General features: G+C 35.9%; 1 protein-coding gene across 2 annotated transcripts in view; it reads right to left on the reverse strand.

The window, feature by feature from the left end:
* Positions 1-1,006: 1,006 nt before the first annotated feature.
* NAA15 (N-alpha-acetyltransferase 15, NatA auxiliary subunit) overlaps positions 1,007-22,694 on the reverse strand; it is a 69,552-nt gene continuing 47,864 nt past the window's right edge. The window contains exons 14-20 of one of the 2 annotated variants that reach the window (XM_068989484.1): positions 21,930-22,143; positions 17,374-17,567; positions 12,500-12,608; positions 10,495-10,593; positions 5,679-5,822; positions 4,656-4,753; positions 1,007-3,628 (exon numbers count right to left, since the gene is read on the reverse strand). In XM_068989484.1, coding sequence (XP_068845585.1) covers positions 3,428-3,628; positions 4,656-4,753; positions 5,679-5,822; positions 10,495-10,593; positions 12,500-12,608; positions 17,374-17,567; positions 21,930-22,143 — 1,059 coding nt within the window. In that variant the 3' untranslated portion in view covers positions 1,007-3,427. Of the gene's footprint in view, positions 3,629-4,655; positions 4,754-5,678; positions 5,826-10,494; positions 10,594-12,499; positions 12,609-17,373; positions 17,568-21,929; positions 22,144-22,694 lie in introns of both variants that reach the window. The other variant, XM_068989483.1, reaches the window with a different exon arrangement.

The following is a 22,694-nucleotide window of genomic DNA, read 5'->3' on the forward strand; positions in this document are numbered from 1 at the left end:
TTCTCCAGAACCTCCTGCACACTACCAACATCCCTCTAGTAGGAGCATACTGAAAGTGCAATTCAACAAAGAATAACCATTTCCAAAAATGTTTTATTGCTACAAGTTGTGAGATTTCCAACCATCAAAACTGGAACAAAACTTGAAAGGTTCAGCCCCCTATGGGGCGGCACAGCCACTTCATGGGAATTTTTCATGTAGATTTGGCAGTGGATTTAGCAAAGTTCAGATGTCAGCAGGATGGTATCAAGAAACCTTGCCTGTAACTTAAGAGGTGGAACACAGGTAGAACAAGACTACCTTCCAATGGAAAGCTCAGTCTTTCCTTGAATTCTTAGCAAGAGTAATTTCAAAATTTAAGGCTGGTAATTATTAAGACAAATATATACAAATCTTATAAGAAAATCCAACACTTCACTTTCAAATTTTTCCCGAACAGATGCTACATGTGGTAGCTGAAATATTCCTAGAAATAGTGTATAAGAGACTTCCCTGCATTTATCACAGATTTAGATAAATGATCTAGACCTACCTGATCTAGACCACATTTTCCTGGCCTCTTCTTATAGTCACAGCTTTCATTTCACAGCTCTAACAGCAATATATTGTGGAGTACAAACACCACTGTGAAAAACAAGGGGGTGATAAAACCCACAGGAAAGCTATTCACCCATATCGGGACTCCTCTCAGTCATGCTATTAGATCACCTTTGTTCTTGTGCATAATAAATAGGTACAGAAAAATGCTGAAAATGCGAAAGACTCAACTATCGAATTAAAGCTGAGGAAAACTAACCTGATAGTCAGATTTTAGTTTTTAAATGAGAAATGACAAGAGTAGTAAATATAAAGAAAAACAAAAAGAACTTTACTTCTCCTATGTTAATACAGGTCAAGGGACCCCTTCTTTTCAAAAGGGTTGATAACACCAGTTCTTAGCAATAAACATAAGGCACTTGTTTAGATTACATCATCACTGCATTTCCCCCCTCCTTTTTTTCCTAACCCTGTTTTCCCGCACAGCATCACTTGGAATAGAATGAATGAGGCAAATGTAAGATGATCCAGTTCATACTATGCGGGGTAAGACAGCACAGTACAATGTTTTAGGGGTGATGTCTGGACATAAAATGAACCTCTGTCAATATCCTCTGAGACCAGACAATGTATCCACTAGCATGTAAACCTGAAATAAAATAAAATATTTATTTAATAGTTCCAGTAAAATTGGTTTGGAATACAATATACATGTTAGGAATTTAGCTTCTCATGGGTGGCCTCTGCATCAAGAGTTCTTAGTACTTATGAATATTCATTCTAAGACAATCTACATCATTTGAACATTGTCAAGACAAATATAAGAATTTTGTTTCAATATACAGTAGAGTTTAAACATGATTCACACATACACCCCCTAGTTTATGGCTGGTGCCTCCTCCAAACACCTCAGTGGCAGAGGTAGCACTAGTGTTCTTTACCAACAAGAAGAACTTCAGTTGCCACTCATAGGAGAAGGTGAAAAAAGTTTCGTTTCTGTTTTTGCCATCTGTTAAGATGTTCCTGAGACAGGGCCAATTAATAAACATAACAAAGCACTAGAGTCCAGTCTGTACTTGTCTTTACACCACTAAATTACTAGACTGGGATGTGGAATGCAGGTCATGTACTATGAAATGCTGAGTTTAGCACAACTGTTCAATCAGTAAAAGGATCAGGTCTCCTGAAAATTCCCTTTAGAATATACTTTCTATAAACTAAAAGTACCACAAAAAGGTCAATTATATATACAATCGATTCATTTTACTTAATATCCTTATTTGCTGAGATCTTGAAAATGCAATGAGAATACAGAGCCTCTGGCTAGTTCTCAGTGTTTGGGTTTAAAATTTTCAGGCTCATTTTCTCAAACAAAATAGCAGTTCTCACTTTTCCTTTGAAATTACTAATTATATTCATAGTACCTGCTGCCATCCTAGCCCTCAAGGAAATCTTAATGCAGGAACAGCACTATGCTTGCTTAATGGAATTTCCCTGACACCAACACTAAGTCCATTCCAAAAAGTTCCCATCTGAACTAGCCTTACAGCACATTACACTGCCTCTGGCTTGCACCTCTGTTTCCACCTGTGTATTTTCACAGAAGCCCAACACATATTAGTTGAAATATTCACACAACTGTTTTTCAAAACAATTTATTGCATCATATTTGGTACCTTATGTTTGACAACAAAAAGGAAATTACATCTGTAACTGCAGGAAAAAGAAGCTGGTCTGTTATTGAAAAAAAAAGAAAGAAAGAAAGAAAGAAATCTTGGGCCCTTTAAAAATTACAAAGTCTTGGGCTTGCCTGAAACAACTGAGCAAGAAATATATTCTTAGAAATGTAGGGCTTCAAGTATTACAAACCTGTGACACTGTGGAAAAATTCCAGAGGTATCTAAACTGCAGCACATTTTTTTCTGCATATCGTGAACAAGGCCTGCTGAGGTTTTTAACTATTAGTCTCTTGATCAGTCATAGAATGGTAGTCAGGAGTTCTGCTCTTTAACTTCAAGCCATGGTAGATTTTCTTTTTTCACTCTTGGGTGAAAAGTTCATGCTTGCTAATTGGTTGGTGCCACATCACAGTGCATTTGGTTCTTGCATTACAGTTTTAACAAGTTTGGCCAAAACAATGCTGAAAGGTTTGCATTGTTATTTTAGTTCTTCAAGTTTTAGTTAGAATTGAGATTGTTCCAACTGGTTCCTTCAGTTAAAAACTGTGGTACAAGAACACCAAACTGATCATGTACAGTGAATTTTGGAAACACAACAAGCGTATTGAACACCCTCTAGGTTTTCTTATAATTCTGCTTGGTATCTATATGTCCCCGCTTCTACAACATCAAGCATCTGTTGTAGGTTTCTCTGTAAATAGTGATTCACATTGCATACTTCCTATGGTCATAATCAACCCCGTAACAAAATCAGTTAGATGCTAAAGCCCCAACAACTCTTTGTGCTCAGTGAAAGAATCCAGTGCTAAAACAGCATTTATGCTGTCTGAGATATAGTAAAATCTCACAAGACAAATTTAAAGTAATATTTCTGCCACACACCTGCTTTGTTAGCTGTAACAGCCTCCAGATTTTATATAAATTAGTTTAAAAACATGGGTGGGTAGGTAGGAATAGGATAAGGTATCTTTTTTTAACCCCTCAATTTTAGCAGCTTTTAATTTTTTAAGAAACTGAACCTATATCCTGTAATATGTTAGATATTTTATATATACTTTTTCAGCAGGATAAAAAACGTAAAACACTATTTGAAGGCAAGAACATTTACTCTTCTCATTCTGTGTAAGTTAGAGCAATGCAGCAGGTGCGTGACAAAAATATTATACACTAGATATGGTCCAAAGTCATTCCGTTTGCTTGTTTAATGATGTTCAAATTTCATTGGCCAGTTCTTCAGTTTCTGCAGAACTATCTCCATTAACTGTGATCTTCATATCCTCTTCATATCCAGGAGGCATGAAAGCCAAAGCGTAAGGGAAAAGCTTATGACAATTTGCTCTATAAACTTCAGCAGCTTCTTTACAGTCTCCTAGGCTACCATCACACAAGGCTTCTAATACCTCCATACATGTCTAGAGAAAGAAAAAAGGTCACATTATAATTTGCTTAAAAGGAAAAAAATTTTACTGTGAATTTATTGGACATCTCATTACCAAAAGGTTTTCAAAATGAGAGGCAAAATGTACATATTTAAAGAAAAGTATTTATTCCCGCTATGCATTCCATTAGAATTATTTTCTTCAGAACTGCAAGGTTTACACAAAAGGATGGATATATAAACAGGGTCAGGACTAAGGTGAGCAAAGCAAGGTGTGGGGTGCTACATCCAAAGACTCTCAGCAGGTAACCTCTGGCAATGGTGCCTCAGCCTACCTGGCCCCGTGCGTTAAGCGCTGAAATTTACATGCCACTGTCAATGACTGTACCTAAGTCTTTAAATTTTTTGGAGGCTCAGAGCCAGACGGCAAAATCAAACATTATTTTTTAACATTCTATTAAAATTAAAGAGAACCTTTACGGTATGTGCACTGAAGAAGAAGGAAAAGAGTCTCAGAAACACAAAGCATATACATCCAAGGAAAAATTTTCATGAATACTAGTAATTCTTTCAACCAAACCCTTAAGTCGGTCTGCTTATATTTTTAAATGATTCATGGTGACTTGCATTTCTCATGTTTTCTTTCTTCACCTTTTCACTTGGAAAATACTACGAAGTTTCCAATATACAGTACCCCACAAACTTTGACTGTTTACAAGGTTCTACTCTAACTGAAAGTGGAAGTGTTAGTTGCTCTGTCCTATGCGACCCCACAGACTGTAGCCAATCAGGCTTCTCTGTCCGTGGAATTTTCCAGGCAATAATACTGGAGTGGACAGTAGCCATTCCCTTCTCCAGGGGATCTTGCTGTATATGTGTGCACACATATACAATCTTAAATAAATTTAAGATAAACTAAGTTTCTGAGATGGAGCCATAATAGTTTGGAGAAGAATATGCATAAATAACAAAAAAAATTAATTGGTGAAAATTATTCTGGTGAAAGTAGAAACAAAAAGAGTCAAGTAACTCTTACAGAGAAATAATGAAAAACTCTTTACCTGGAGGTTTCTGTTAGTGAGGGATTCATCAAGTGTTGTTGCCAACTCTATAGCTCGCTTCTGACTAGAAGAATCTAAATAATATACCATTTTGGCAGCTAAATGAGAGGGAAAATGAAAATGTTTTATTTCAAGGTAAACCCAGCATTATCTTCTATCCATTCAAATATAAAAAGCAAGATCTATGTGCACACAGTGTGGCACTTTACTAGAAAAATGCAAACAGCCATTTGAAATACTGTTATTTGAAAAAACAAAAAACAAAAACCTGAGTAGACCAGAAACAGTCTAACTGTCCAAACTAAGAGAATGAGTAAGGTAAGAGACTATGAAAAAACACCAATATTTCTAATAATATTTGTCTTTATGTGGTGGGACCATGGATAGCTTTCTTCTTTCTAAAATGAAGGTAATTTGGGATTAAGGAGAATACTTGTGTGTGTGTTCTGACAGGTAGGGTTGTGTGTGTCTGTGTGTCTGGTGTGACGGAGAGGGGTATGGGAGATACCCAAACCTGACAGGCATGAGTTCACTGCTAAAGCACTACCCATGGGTCTCATCAAGTCCAGACGTTGGCTCATTAGCACAGACTCTTGCCAGATGATCCCTGCTTGTGAGATGGTTTTTAGGTGTGCAGCACTGTCAAGTTTCACAGCTTATATAAGCATGAGAAATGAAAGATGATGGTTGCATCTAAGTGAATTTTAAGAGCATGCTAATGAGAGAGAAAAATAAAGAGATTCTCCTTCAGTGTATGTAATAGATAGCTAAATTCAGTTATACTTGCTTCTTTGTAATGCCTATGCAGAACCAGGAGAAACTACTAACCTTGATTCATAGTAATGATTTTATCTAAAAGATTAAAAAATGTATAGGAGGTTAAGCTGCCTGTTTCATAGGATTAAAATGTGACACATATACATTTGCCTCTGCCATACAAAAAGTGTAACCTGCCAATGACCCACTATCGTAAAAACTGAAGCTGTTTTAGAGCCCGAGATAAGGAAAAAATAAACTGATTACCTGATAATCTGTGTGGCAATGAATCAGAATTCCTTTTCAGAAAAGTTTCATTAAAGTTCTTTGGATTCGTTGCTCCAAAAAGACGATTCATTTCTTGTTTTAATACTGTTCTAACTGCATCGGGTAAATCTTTACTTTCACACACTGCTGAACAAATTAAAAACAAACTCTTATTAGCAGTTAGATACTGATACAATTTGTGGAATTAAGAAATTATCTACCTGATGAGGTCAATAAAAGAAAGCAATTATATATAGAAAGACTGGATAAACTTACTAATAATCCAACAATTTTCTAAAGGCTACCAGATATAGTGCAGAAGATTAAAAGAATTTTCCTCACCCTATTCCATCTTCTATATCCAAGTAAACCATTACAAATTTATCAGTTAAAAAAAGCTATGGATCTTTATATTCAGTGGTTATGTGAACTTGCTATCACTACATAGTAATTTCCAAACCACCACCAAAGCATTCTCCTGTAAGGAATACACTGTTGCCATCATACGCTTTGGCATTTGGAGATGGAAAAACTGACTCCCAATCTCTCTGGGCTGAATCCTAGTTTGGTATAGAGAGATAACAAACAGACTTGAGTATGATTTGAGTGTGGACAAATCATAACCTCTCTGAACCTATTCCTTGATCTGTAAAATTGAGGTAATATCTAACCCAGAAAGATCACAGTAATAAAAAACTACAAATAAAATGTTATTGTTTAGTCGTCAAGCCAGGTTCCTCTCTTCATGGAATTTTCCAGGCAAGAATACTGGAGTATATAGCCGTTTCATGCTCCAGGGGATGGTCCTGACAAAGGTCTCAAACTATATCAAGCCCGTGTCTCCTGCACTGGCAGGTGGATTCTTAGAGCTGAGTCATCTGGGAAGCCCCACAAATCAAATAGCTAATGACATAACAGATATCCCATATACTGTAGGTACTATTTTTGTCACAGATTGAAGAAAACATAAATAGATTTTCCTTATGATTAGAAACTAGCGTTACGGCTTTCAAACTCTTGACTACAACCAAGTTATCTGTACTCTGATGAGCATGTTTCCTATAAACATAACTTATTATGGGAAGCAAAAATTTCACAGAACACTGACCCTTACATTGTGCAGCAAATTCTTGTATCTTATGCTCTAATTTATTTCTAAGTTTCCAAATGCTTCCAAATGATAATGACCCACTCAACTTCTTTCATTTTCTCACTAATAGATCACTACCCTAAGTTTAAAAACACTGAACTTTTGAATAGCAAACTTCCAAATGAAATATTCTACATGTAGTCAGTAACTAAATAATTGATATGTGCCCTTTGCTGGTTGAACAGCATTTCTTCTATCATTCTATAGAATTGGTTAACTCAAATAAATGAGCTACTAATTAAAGAATTTAGCTTAATCTCCATTATGCCTGTATTTTCAACTTGGATTTGGCAAATTTATCAATATTTGTCTTGGGGGTGGGGAATGGGCTTAGGAGTACAGAGTGAACTGGAAGGAGAAAATCTGTTAAAATAGGTTATAGCCAATTACAATGAACATTATGTCAACAAACAGGAATCTATACAATTTATTACTCCTACGGGCCTCAGTGGTTTGCCTGCAATGCTTTCAGGACACTTTCTATATGCAGACAGGAAAGTAAACTTCTGGCTCATCTCTGGGAACCATACTTTTCATGCTTTTCATCACTTTTATTAACTTGTTTTCCTCAGATTAAAAAAATCTCAGAAAAATAAAAACTGCTATTAAAAAAAGCCCATATAGTTAAAAATACATAAATATATATGTCTTGTGTTTAGGACGTGTCAAAGAGGGAATATTTAAATAACTCCAAAAATCAACTAATAGCTATCTCCCTTTTTTTGTAGTAATAGTTTATATTAATAAAGCATTCATTTATTTAACAGATTAAAAAAAGAATGTTTCCAAAAACACTTCCTTACTAATTCGCAAATTGTTTCTGGTCAACTAACTCAGTTTTCTCCTCTAATCACTAATCATGTAAACTGGAACTGCAATTTCCAGAAGATATTACAATCAATCAACCAATCAATTCTACTGTAGCAAAATTTAGAATGCCCTATGGAAGGAGCAGCCTCAAATGTGCCAGATTTATTAAATAATCTTTTATAGGTAAAGAATAATGGAGGCACAGGGAGTCAATCTAAATATTTTGTGACACTGATAAAAAACTAACCAAAAATTACTGACATCTCAAGAAAGTAAAAAATCTCTGATTATCTAATTGTCTTCCATGATACATTAAACCTTTTCCAAGGGGCATATGAGTTAAGTCCTGAGACACCCTAAAATTAAAACAATGTTTGGTTCATGTTATTAGCAGACTGAATAAGTTTAGTCATCACCAACAGTTAAAAGTCACATTAAATAAGGGGCTGATTCTTAGCAAAAGGAGTTTCCCTGGGTTCCCAGACTAGCCAGCATTTTTTGGTTAAAATTTCGGTAGAAAAGGATATTTTGTGTGAGACAATGATTACTCACTACTAGTTACAGTACAACCTACTAAGTGATTACCACTCAAAACAGCAAAATAAATAAATGACTATATTAATTAAGCAAGGGTTTTTTTGAGGAAATACATAAGTACAGATGAGAAATAAGCTGCAGAGAAAAGGAAAAAATGAGTTTGCACAAATGAGAGAGGAAAATAATATAAGATTCATTATAGATTAAGGTGACCAAAACCTACTAATTTTAAAAACATTTAAGGGAACATAAACATGTAGGCAGGTATCAAAACAAATGAATACCTAAGGTCCTATTTCAACTTAGAACTGACCAGAAATATAATAAAAATTGCCTTAAGTTCTACAACTTACAAAAAAAAAAGTGAAAAACTTGGAAGAGATACTATCATTCTCATAATTAAAGGGGGAAGGGGACATCCTATATAGTAAATGATTTTGGGGACGATTACTACTTACACTGGTAGTGTAATGTTCTGGAGATTTGGAAGATGCTCACAACCATGCTAAAGTGAATATTCACTTAGAGAAGGTTCTACAACTAATAAAGTAAGTGTGGAGCCATTGTTTTTTCTTTATCCTTGTAATTTCTGTAAAGGTGTTATTGTGAGGGTTTCTTTGTAAAGAAATTACTACAATATAACTTAACATGACACATGTGTTCCTGAAAAGTTACTTCAAGATCAAGTATTTTTCTCAAGACCCAAACATATTAAAAGGAACTCAGGGGGTTTACAGTAACAAAGATGCCTAAATTTAGTCAAAATAAGGATCACTTTGTAAATCTCTTCCTGACAATGATGTCAGATGAATACCTGAAGCAATGACAATAGCTAACATTAACTCCACTCAATTAATTCTAACTTTTAATGTTAGGACCATTCTTTGTTCTTCTAAAGTTCATAAGCATTTAAATTTTCTGAAACAACTGTTCCAAGAAAATGGTTATATGTTCATCAAGCCACACACTCATTAGAAGTATATGCTTGTCACTTCCAATTTATATTTCAAACGAATATAACTCTAACTCCATAAACTTTACATGTACTATTTTATTATCTTTCAGGAAAAAACTGACTGTATAAAAATGAAGTGTATATATTGAAAATAGCTTGACTGCATTTCATCCTAACTGAAAATGATTTATGGCTGTTATTTCCAGCCTTAACTTATTGATTCATGATTTCAAAAATTTTTTTTCTTTAATACCAACAAAAAAAGACTAAAAAGAAACTTCCTTATTTTCACTAAATACAGTGATTAGTTCTACTTTCTATAATATGACTACATTATTACTTTCAGAATTTTTTAAAATTGGGGGGAAATTTTCTATAATTTAGCCTCCGTAACAGGAAATCACTTTTTTGACAAGCATAAATATGATCTAAATAAGGCTTTACCTTTTCTTGTAAGTCAAAATAATGTTAACTGGGACAATTTAGCATTTTCAAAAGAATGACTGGGATACTTGGTTTAATCTCATTATTTTTATATAATGCATGGATTCACATGGGGTGGAGTATTTAGCAATGAGACAGCTAACAGTATTTTCAAATTCTGTAGACTGTTCTACTAAACACTGAATTTCTCCTTATCCAGTTACTTAAAAACAAAAACAAAAACTACTACTTGACTACAGAAGTACTTTATTCTAAATTTAAAGCTCTGGTAGTAGAAAGAACAATATGAAGATCTGAGTCTCATTCCTATTTCATTAATAATTATTGGTGTTATCATAATTAAGTAATTTAGTGTTTTAGCGTCCTAGATTTCTCAACTATGAGAGATAATTGGCATAATATCCCACCTTTCGTTTTCTAAAATTCTGTAGCTTTACTTCACATTAAAACTTACATATGGATCTTACTGACTAAAAACTTGAAAAGGACAACAATTTGTTTTAAAGTTACTTTTACCCTACATTTACTGACAAAAATTTTATGATTCAAATCATTATACTAGAGACAGGTAAATGAGATAATTTGTCAATTTCAAAGAGATTTTTTAATTTTACAGCAATTAACTACGTCACATAATGAAATACGATTCAAAATTTCAACTTATTAACCTTTAAGAAACAGAAATAAAGATGATTCTCAAATATCTGAACTGAATGATTCTGTGTCAAAATCAGGTAACATTTCTAGCCTTAAAATAAAGACCTTCACTACAAAGAAAAGACTTGTTTTTTCCACAGGCTAATTTAATACACAACAGCTTTCAAATGATTTGAGTTTACGATAAACTTGTATAAATCACTTATTCAGTCACTATCAGCTACTGTAGTCAAATATTTAAGTAACAGAAAATTAAAACATACCAGTACTAAAGAGTCGAATCATACATTCATGAAGCCAGGGATGACTAGAATCAATAGCAAATGCTCTCTTTACTGATTGTAGCATCAAAAGAAACTTTTCTATAAAAAGAAAAAGATATATTTTGATCATTTAATAAAAAGAGATACCCTCCTTTAGAGGACTAATAGTATCTTACAAATAGAAAAACTCATTTAGAGTCAATCACATCTGGAAAGCAACGTATGACTGAAGCAATTGACTTCCTCAGGTTAGCAACATTAGCCAATACTTTCCACACAACATTAAGAAAAATGGTTTTATTAAGTATAAAAAATTTAGATAGAAAACTTTGTTGATTACGCTTGAAAGTACATTGTTTACACCTTTCTTGTGTCTTGCGACATGTGAAATCATTTCCCTTCCACCTCAGTGTTCCTCTCCGGTCAATCCCTGGCTTCTCTTTCCCATCAAAGGTAGAGTATTGACCAAGGTTATGTTTTTAATCACCTTCTAATCTTTCCCAATGCTATCCCTTCTCACCCCATCCCTCATGTTTTCCAACCTTTAGTAGTGTCTCCACTTATTGGATGGAAAAGTGCACCCAAATACTCACCACAATTCCAAGTCTCATCCACAGCCGTCTTTGTTAAGACTTCTCTAGTAGGGTACAACTCCACAAATATCAAAATTTGAAACCCTAGGCTCCTCTGACAATTCCTTTTCCCCTAACTGCTACACTCAGAAAGCTAAAAATACAGCTATGTCCTTTATCATTGCCCATTTCATGCTGTAGCAACAGACTCCAAATGCTGGAGAGTGACTGAGAGGTGGTACACAGCAAAGAAGCCAACTTAGTAGGATTCAGACTGCCTTTCACTACTTACAGCAGAACAGCTTTTGTATTTTACACTTTGGGGTTCCATGCAAAAATATTTGTTTAAAAAATATTTGCTTTCAAGAGAGCTGTGTTAACTATTAACAAAACTTTTAAATTACTGGACTATTTATTAAACTAATTTTCCCAATTATGACAGGAGCACTGTAGAAAATAGAAAATATAGAAGAAAGTATTTTAATCACTCAAACTCCATCAAGAGACAGTCTCTTATGTTTTGATCTATTTTCTTCTTAGCTAGTGTTCTATTTTACATACTCATATAAGTATCTTAATAGAGATTAAAATAAACTATAGTTAGTTCTGAACCTTATTTTGAAACAATGTTATACAGTAACCTTTCCCCAGAATTTGATAATCATGATTTTTTTGATGGATACTCTACAGAGGTATCATTTTATTCTATCTCTTTTAGCAGGACAGTTACTGTTTGGAGTACTAACTTTTGTCAGATGTTACTAACCAGTTTCTATTTCCGTGAATATGTATCATCTTAGTGAAAAAATTTTTTTTTCAATGAACCATTTGGATTACATCAATTCCATACCATAAAATCTTAGTATATCTACTACATATAGCTTATAAGAATTCTAAATCTAGCAACCAAAATCCTCCATCTAACCTTTACCTTGCTTAGGCAACAAAGGCAACCTCAACATTATTTATACACACTTGTTTTCTCTTAATAGATATTCTTCCCTTCTATGCATCTTTTCTTTTAGAAGTATGGTCTGTTCTTCAAGACACACCTCAAACATCGCACCTTCTATCTGTAACAATGGCTAATGGTTGACATTATTTACTGCTTACTGTGTACCAGACACTATTCTAATATCTATCTGTATTATTCAGTTACTAATTTTTATTTACATATGAGCATGATAATCACTATATTTCACCTTAATTTTAGTTATATATTGTACATCTTTTTATTTTAATGCCCTAGGAGAGGTAATCACATCACTGTAATTCCCCGTAACATGTTGTAAAAAGCAGGCATTTCTTTGTGAGGAAGCAGCAGTTGCATTTGCCAAAATATCCTACAGTGGTGAGGCCATCAGAGTTGGCAACTATATTCTGAGAAACAAAGTGATCAATTTTATCAGAGCCACTATTCTCTAATTGCCTACCTTTCCTAAAGTAAATCTCAAAGGCAAAAAGATGAGTTTCTATCTTGTTCTTCACCAAGTTCTTCAATGGCGTTAAAAATTTAATAGCTTCTTCCAATGGACTTTCAACCTAACAAAAATAAGAAATATTATACAAATGGAAGCAAGATTTGTGTGTGTGTGTGTGTGGGGGGGGGGGGTGTTCAATTTACTCTATTTATTAAAAACACTTTTTCGGTAAAAACCACTTACCAGTCACCCAGAAATACACTGCCATATTTTACCCTCCCACAATCTAAAGGAAGGGGATTCTGAACTCCTCATTCACTGAGATTATACATTATCTGTGGAGAGAAACTATCCAACAAGTAAAGAAGAAGATAGAATAGAATGAGAACCAGGAAAAGAAAGATAGGAAGGAAACAGGTAAGATAGCCAAGGGCGGGAGGGGTGGGGTGGGGGTGGAGAAAGGATATGGAACAGGATGACAAGGGCTAAGAGAACATTAGAGAATGGGTGAAAGTTGAGTATAATCAAGCTATTAAAAAATAGTACAATATCCATTCTGTGTTGCTTTGTTCCACTCCGCATTCTACAGAAATCCATATTTATTCAAATGCCATATTACACGTGCGGTGTCATTTGAAAAGTTTTATATTTACAGAATGCTGTCTCTACCACCCTGTGAGTACTGAGACAGGACTAGTCTCTGCAGACTGGGGCTGGGCTAGGGCACAACACTATATTCGCACTCAGCCTCTGGGTCCTTACACCTGCCGTCTCTCATCACTGAGGCAATAACAACGCACCCTCAGTGGAATTCAGTGGAATTCAGATGTGCCATATCTGCCCATACAGTAATATGTGGTTTCACCAACACAGATTTAGGCGAAGGAAATTATTTAACAGCATTAAAAGCAAAATCAAGTTACACAGTAAGTGGTGTCTATAGGATTTACCCTGTACTAGTATGTAAAACCAGAGAAGGCAATGGCAAGGAAACCCACTCCAGTACTCTTGCCTGGAAAATCCCATGGACAGAGGAGCCTGGTGGGCTACAGTCCACGGGGTCGCGAAGAGTGGGACATGACTGAGCAACTTCACTTTCATTTTTCGCTTTCACACACTGGAGAAGGAAATGGCAACCCACTCCAGAGTTCTTGCCTGGAGAATCCCAGGGACGGGGGAGCCTGGTGAGTTGCCATCTATGGGGTCACACAGTCGGACATGACTGAAGCAACTTAGCAGCAGCAGCAGCAGCATGTAAAGCACCTAGTCATTATTCAAGGATATAAGCTCTAAACCAGAAATCAGTATGTGGCAGTATCACTACTGTAATAGTTGTAGATATCAAGAGACAGAGGAGAAAATAGGGGCCCTCATAAGTATACTTTTCTCACACTGGTGAATTTTCTGCTGCTTCTTCCCATGACTCTTTTTTTTTTTTTAATTGAAGAGTAATTGCTTTATAGAATTTTGCTGTTTTCTGTCAAACCTCAGTAACTCTATGCTTTAATGAGTTAGAATTTGTGGTATACAGGGGAGAAATGGTAACCAGGGAAAGTAGAGAACTGGAAACTGAAATTACCACCCAGCTATAGCAAGCTTTTCAATTCCTTAAGAAGTACAGACTGAAGTGAACGTCACTACATTGACCAGGATAATTTACTGGAGAAAGACATGGCTGCTATCATTATAAAATAGAAACAAAAAGGATATTGTGAAGTTGAATCATTACAAGCATTGGTAGTGGTGATGAAAGTTGCTCAGTCATGTCCGACTCTTTGAGACCCCCATGGACTATACAGTCCAAGGAATTCTTCAGGCCAGAATACTGGAGTGGATAGCCTTTCTCTTCTCCAGGGGATCTTCCCAACCCAGGGATCGAACCCAGGTCTCCCACATTGCAGATGGATTCCTTACCAGCTGAGCCACAAGGGAAGCCCATTACAAGCACTACTCTGACTGAAATTGAGTATTTTACTTTAAAAAGAGAAAAGAGAGAAATTAATTCTGTCTGCAACTCTAATAAATGAAAACATATGCCCTCAAAGGAGATGTGGATTTCTTGTCCCCACATGCTTCTGTGGGCCTCTCAAAGGTAAGACTTTGTGAAGTTAAATCTAAATGATAAAATATTATGTACATAACCAAGACAGAGCTAACTACAGTCTACAGCTCCATATATATAATACAGTGAAAGTGAAAGTGAAGTCACTCAATCGTGTCCAGCTCTTTGTGACTCCGTGGACTGTAGCCTACCAAGCTCCTCTGTCCATGGGATTCTCCAGGCAAGAATACTGGAGTGGGTTGCCATTTCCTTCTCCAGGGGATCTTCCCGACCCAGGGATCAAATCTGGTTTCCCGCACTGGAGGCAGACGCTTTACCCTGAGCCACCAGGGAAGCCCATATAATACAGTAGAGAATGACATAAACAAAAGCATATAAATAGGGATGATGTTCTACAACCAGTGCTTTAGGATAAACTACCCTTGAAAATCCCTGAAGGTAAGACACATAGATATAGCTATGAATGTACAGTATCACTAGTCTGTGTCGTATGTATGAAAACCATATATTTAAGTATCAAAATTGCGATCACTGTAGTGAGACAGTCATACTCTGGCAGGCATGTAAGAACTGGGATGGCAGTCACACCCCCTGCATCTCACACTCGGGAGGGGGCAATGTTCACTGAGACTGAGACTGGGGGACTGCCAGCACTGTGTGTACTCTTTTCTGCCTCTCTCTCAAAAGGGCAGGGGGTGCAGATTCAAGATCAGAGTTAAGATCCCACAAGCCTTGCAGCCAAAAGCCCAAAACATAAAGCAGAAGCAATAATGCAACAAATTCAATAGAGACTTTAAAAAATGGTCCACATCAAAAAAAAAAAAAAAATCTTTAAAAATATCAGCTAAAAACTACTGCCTCATGGTAGCTGGATAAGCAAGCAATACATTCCATCAAGCTTTCAGATTTACATTCAGTTAACTCAACATTAAGCTAATAAACCTCTCATTTTCCTTTTCTCTTTCTTAACTAGAATAACTGCTAATTTAACAATGCTTTTATTTAAATTATCTTGATCTGGTGAACTAAATTTATCATTCACTACCTGGAAGGATGATGAAATATAAGATTACCAAAACAAAAAGAAACAAACAAAAAAAGCAACTATAGATTACAGACCCATAATTGGCAGGCAGTTTCTAAAACAGCCTGCGATGCCCCTCCTGATTATGACAGCGTGGTGTAAAATCTGGCCTTGCCACTACTTTGGGGTATGGGTGAGTGGGGATTCTATTAGATGCAGACATTTTGGATGCAGGCATCCTAGAAAGAGAAAGGTGTTACGTGCCTATCAGGTAAGAACAGTATATACTGAAGAGGAGTCCATGAAACTGGCTGCCTTCCACTAGGCTCCTTCCAAATAAAGGAGTCAAAAGTACTTTCTATAGTGCTTTTGCTGTGAGACTTTACAACCCTCCAGCTACAAATGACTAGACTGTAACTTGACATCTGGCCCCAAAGCAGCTATCATAGGCTAAGCAAAGAAAATGGAACAGCGTGTAAGGAAACCAAGTGTGAGAAACCTGCTATGCAGGGCACTCCTTATCAGACAGCAACTACATACAAACAGAGCCCCTCTTTAAACTATAAAGAAAGACAAAAAGAGTTACAGGAAAAAGAGTCATTAAGTCATGAGACAGAAAATGAAAAGAATGAGAGTGGCAGGCAGTCAGTGATGGTGGTAAAAGTGGTAGTAAGAAAAGAGCAGAGGCATAAAGACGGAAGGCCCCATAAAGTTGGCATTATCCCCAAGGAACTCTGCAGTTCTCCATGGGGCCTGAAAGGTCAATTTTCCATGCTTCTTCAGATCCCTGTATAGTCTTTCAATAAGCTCCCAACAACAATAAAAAGGCAGTATCTTTGTTTCTAAAAAGCACAAAATTATCTGTCAATTCAGCTTTGTGAAATCCAACCTACATTTATCAATGGTTCTTAATTAGCAATAATGCTATGAGATATTACTGTCCATCTGCTAGGATATAATTCTAAAAGTATTTTCGAACTCTATTCGTTAGGTATTACAATTTTCCTTAGTTATAAAGCAACCAATGACTTTGAATTTTTAGTTACTAATAAGGCTAAAGCTCAACTCTAGGGTTATTATTATATTGCTTTAACCTAATAAAGTATGCAGTTACTCGCACATGGAGTAGGAGGGTGTCAAGGGTCAGAAGAAAAGTGCATAGGTGTATTACTGATCAAAATGATTTACATGACAATGAATGCCTTGGTTTCAGTCTAACAGTTAAAAATGGCAGATAAGATTTTTGGCTTGGGGCAAATATTTGAGGACTTTAAAGATCTTAGGCACAAGTATTTAATAAGTACAATATACTGTAAGTTGACAACACAAGTGAGAGACATATAGAATTCACTTTTTAAGAAGCTCAATTTATACTATATAAAAACTTAAATGCTACCACTTATAACAGACTACATTCTATACACGTATATTTTCTCTAGTTCTAACATCTTGTCTAGTAATGATTTTGCCTAGTCACATTTTATAATTGAAAAAACCATCAGAGAAGTTAGACAAAGTGTCTAAGATATACAGTGACACGTAAGAGCTAATCATGTGGTCCCAGATCAGAATGACTCAAAAGCCATAACTTTCCAATATGCCATACACAGTACTCAGAATCATTACTTCAAGTTATATACAGTCAGAAAAGAGAGAAGACAGAAGAGACAGAGGAAAGAAGAAAATGAAAAATAAATCTCTTACTCTAAAATCTATCCTCAAATTGGCTGAAAAAGACTATAAAAACAATAGCTGGTCACGAAATTTTACTCAGTTGTGCTAAATACTATTTTTAAGTACCTTGGCCAGTTTCTCCGGAATAAGCTCTTCTTTTGGGCCTCCAATTTCCTCATCGTCATCATCCTTCTTCTTTTTCTGATTTCTCTGCTGCTTTTCTTTTTCTGCATTTTTCTTCTCTTCCTCTATCTGGGCTTTCTTTTGAGCTCTTCTTTGTTTATTACGTAGCTTCTTTAGCTCTTTATCAGACATGTTTGCTGTAAGCAGTGTTAATAAAACCATCAATGTGTTAATCAGATTTATAATGATCAATTATTATTAGGTATTAATAATATTCCCAAACTCCCATTAAAAATGTTTCATATTACACACGTTCACATGCCTTTAATAAGGCTGCATTTGTTAAAGAACATAAACATCTTCAAAAAACTTGTGAAACCAAGAGGAGACCTACTGTGACAACCGCAGCAAAGCACAAAAGCGTGAGCTCCTCCTGCAAATTAGACTACTTCCAGCTCTAAGAATCCAACAAGCGGTTTCAGACCCCCACGGCACTGTATTATGCTTCAGTCAGGCCTTCTCTAAACCTGTCAAACAATGCTGCCACCATGCCTCACATATTCTGCTTGTCATGATACTTTGCCTATACCTCTGTTTCTCTTTTAGACTGTGAGCTCCGTGGTGGAAAAGACCTTGTTTTACTCAAAATCTTTGTGCTGTCAAGGCCTAGCAGCATACCAAAACACACAGAAAACATTCAAATATCTGTTGAAGGAAGAATGAATAACTGTATAGTAAATTTAAAATGTGACATTAAAAATTAACAATTATTCTTTGAGGTACAAGCCACAAAATGTCTTAAAGAAAGTCTAGAAATCTCTGATATACATGCTATAATACAGTGGGAAAATTGTATTGTGTAGACTTAAAGCAATAAATCTGAAAGCCACATGTTCAACAGGTATTTGAAAAACACTTGTTAATGAAATGAAAAAAGTCATTCTAAAACACTCTACCACCTGATATCTTGACGTCAAGAAGAGAAAAATGGGTAATAGAAACCTGTGTACCAACATCAATACAACACAGTTTTCAGTATGACTTTATAAAAAGCTTTGGGCTTCCCTGGGGGCTCAGGAGTAAAGAGTCCACCTGCCAAAGCACGAGATGCGGGTTCAATTCCTGGGATGGGAAGATACCCTGGAGAAGAAAATGGCAACCCACTCCAGTATTCTTGCCTGGAAAATCCCACGGACAGAGGAGCTTGGCAGGCTACAGTGCATGGGGTTACAAAGAGTCAGACACGACTTAGCAGCTACACAACAACAACAATAATAAATTTTAATATATGTGAGAACAAGACGCCATGCCCACAACCTACCATAATATTTTTTCAAAGCTTAGATTATGATAAAAGTGACATTTTAAACTTATGGATGACCTATTCAAATAAGTACTATTTCGAAGTCAGCAGTGTTTTATTTGGGGATAAAAAGGCCACCCTTCACCTTCCATCACATATAAAAATTATCTCCAGATGATCACACAGCCAAATGTAAAAATAACAAAGCAAACATTATGAGAAAACAAAGAAGATATTTATAAATATGTTATACATTTTGAAGGAGAAAAGCCTTTCTAAGCCAAGACCCAGAAGCCATAAAAGACTAAAATAGTTTTGTCTTAGAAAAATTAAAACTTTTCCATAATGAAAGATACCCATCATAAAGAAAGCTAAGACCTAAGCAACAGGAAGAAAACATCTGCAACACATAAATAAGGATTAAGGTCCTGAACACATACAGATAGATCTCCTACAAACCAAGAAGTTTCAAAATAAAATAGGTAAAAGATATGAACAGGCAATTCATGTAAGAAACCCAAAAGCAGGATTTCCCTGGTGGTCCAGTGATTAAGATCTGCCTTACAATTCTTCCCCCTTGCAAGGAACTCAAGATACAGGGAACTAAGATCCCACATGCCTCAGAGCAACTAAGCCTGCAAGCCACAACTACTGGGCTCTGTGTCACAACTACTGAATCCGTGCGCTGCAACAAAAGACCTGCACTATGCAACGAAGATCCTGTGTGTTACAACTAAGACCCAAAGTAGCCAAATAAATAAATGATTATAAATTAGATGTTTTCCCCTAAGTAACAAAAATGTAAAGGATGGACAATTTTCAGTGTTAGCAATAAAATAAAAGACAATCTCAATACACTGTTGGTGGCAACAAAAACTTTTATGGAAGGCTATGTAATTCTCATCATCTTTGACCTAGTAATCTCCTCTTCTAACAATCCCTGTTGAATAAATATGTGCACCATGATGACTTACAGGACATTTACTTTAGCACTGTAATGGAGACGAGGGAACCCTCGTTCCCATTAACAACATTTAAAATGTTGTAAATTTTAGAACATTGTGAATGATATCATCCCATTTATGGGTTGAAAAAAAACGAACAAAACAACCAAAAGAACAAACCCTGAAACTGTGCAGAACATATATGCATATGAAACTGAAAATGGTTAATTGTGCACAAAAGAAATTGAACGCTTAATAGGGACAGGCCTTTGAAAGGAGAAAACCTTCAGGTAGGATAAAAGTGAAGAGGGATTTTCACATCTGCTAGGTGTTTTTCTGAGTTGCTTTAACTTGGTATATTCCAGAGTTAATTGTGTATTGGGACTTCCTTGGTGGTCCAGTGGTTAGTGCTACACACTACCACTGCAGGGGTATGGGTTCAATTCCTGGTTTGGGAACTAAGATCTTGCATGCCACAAGTGTGGGAAAAAAAAAAGAGTTAATTGTATGTTATTTGCAGAATTCAAAGAAGATGTGGAAGGCAGGAAGAGTAAATAGGAAAGTAAATAAGCAAAGCCAGAGGATCACTGATATCATCTTCAATTATAAATTGTCCTATAGATTCTCACTAGCATTTTCTTTCCAGCTGAAGCAATAACAACAGAGATTTAAGTGAAATCTGTGCAAGGGTTTCAATATGAGACCTTAGAACCTTCTAAATTGTTCTTGCTGCTGCTGCTAAGTTACTTCAGTCGTGTCTGACTCTGTGTGACCCCATAGATGGCAGCCCACCAGGCTCCCCCATCCCTGGGATTCTCCAGGCAAGAACACTGGAGTGGGTTGCCATTTCCTTCTCCAATGCATGAAAGTGAAAAGTGAAAGTGAAGTCGCTCAGTTGTGTCCGACTCTTTGCGACCTCATGGACTGCAGCCTACCAGGCTCCTCCGTCCACGGGATTTTCCAGGCAAGAGTACTAGAGTGGGTTGCCATTGCCTCTTAGGCATTTTATAATAACAAATTTAAAAAAGGATGCAAAGGTCTTTAGCAGGAGGAAGAATATAGAAAGTAACCAACCATAACCTCAGAAGAGGAAGGAACTCAGGACTGAAGAAAAAAATTCTGACACAGTTTTTATGCCTCAACTCCCATAACATTTTTGCCCTGAATAAAGTCACAAAATTTAGGGGCAATTAATTATCTTTTTACATGCATAGGTCACTTTTATTCTGAGATCCTTTCCCAAATAATTATTTTAAGGAAGACTTCTTCCTACACATCCTGACATCTTGCTATTAAAATGGCATGTTAAAAATGGTCAAGTGATAAATCACTCAGCAATGTTACTGGCTTAATTTCAATTCTAACCTGGGTATTAACGTTCAAGCAATACCTATCTTTCAGTATGTCATGGCTTGTACTCAGTCGTGCCTCACTGTATTTGCAATCCCTCGAACTGTAGCCCACCAAGCTCCTCTGTCTATGGGATTTTCCCACCAAGAATACTGGAGTGGGTTGCCATTTCCTACTCCAGGGGATCTTCTCAACCCAGGGATCAAACCCACGTCTCCTGCACTGGCAGGCAAATTCTTTACCACAGAGCCACCATATTAAGTTAAAGTTGATGAAATTCAACTCCTTAAAAGCTAATGATCTATGGCTGATTCATGTTGATATTTGGCTGATAACAAAATTCTGTAAAGCAATTATCCTTCCATTAAAAAATAAATTAATATAAAAAAAGCTAATGATCAGTTACAAATTCTTGCTTAACTTTTAAAGACTATAGTCAATAGTATTTCTCTTTTGTTGCTCAGAGAAATTCACAAAACAGCCATCACCATTTTCTAAAGCATGGATAACACTGTCCCACAATGTGCAAACAGAAAGCTTAGGAAAGAGGCTTCCCTGCTGGCTCAGTGGTAAAGAATCTACCTGCCAATGCAGGAGACACAGGTTCGATCCCTAATCTGAGATGATTGATCTGAGATGATTCCACATGCCGTGAAGAGGCCAGGCCTGTGCGCCACAATTACTGGGCTTGTGCTCTACAAAGCCTGTGAGCCCCAGAGCCCTGTTCCACAACAAGAGAAGCCACCCGAACAAGAAGCCTATGCAAAGCAACTAGAGAGTGCAGCCCCTCCTCTGCATAACTAGAGAAAAACCCCTGCAGCAATGAAGACCCAGCACAGCCAAAAATAAAATTTTTTTTTTTTAAAATCATCTTTCAAAAAAAAGCTCAGGAAAAATCTATGTTACACAAAAATATAAATATACATATATACACACCACAGAAAAAAATAACTCTTTAATACCTGTATCAGCTTCATGTTCTTTATTCTCATCTGTAAGAGGGCTGTCATGAAGCTTCAAATAGATCTCTATAGCAATTCTTGCGGCCTTGAAGTAAAACGGATGCTGTCGAAGTACATCTTCTAGCTTTAGTAAGTCCACGTATGATCTAAGGGTAATCTTCCTCATACAGTATGTATGAAAGTCAAACTGGTCATCAGTGATTTCTATAAAATGCTAACAAAATTATCTTTTTTATTATAGTGAAGTACAGCAACAGCAAAGAAGCTACAAAAATGAAAGCCTTGGAATTACTTGTTTCCAGGGCATGAAAATAAAAATCAGTAAAATTTTAAAATTATAATAATTGGATTTGAATACTTTACATATCAATTAAGCAAATACAATAGGCCATTACCTAACATAGTTTGTGGCATACATTAGTGACTGAATTATTTATTGAATGAAAGGAAACACAATGCTTTATTTTTTTCTAGTTATTTTATGTTTATTTGATGAATTCACATTTTAGAATATCAATAAATATCTTTTTTTCACAATAATGCTTTAAAATATATTATTCCTTCCTTAATCATATTTAAATAAAGCTACCATCATAAATCCAACATAATTTATTAGCATACATAATGGTGCAGTACAGTAGATTTACATGTTAAACATTCAGCTTTTATATTTAGAACAATCTGCAAAGGATTTTAATATGTAGTATTTGGCAATTTTTTCGAGAATACGAATCTGAATCCTATGCAATGAAATGTTGGTATGTG

Source organism: Capricornis sumatraensis, chromosome 17 (genome assembly GCF_032405125.1).
Source record: "Capricornis sumatraensis isolate serow.1 chromosome 17, serow.2, whole genome shotgun sequence".
Classification (NCBI taxonomy): domain Eukaryota; kingdom Metazoa; phylum Chordata; class Mammalia; order Artiodactyla; family Bovidae; genus Capricornis; species Capricornis sumatraensis.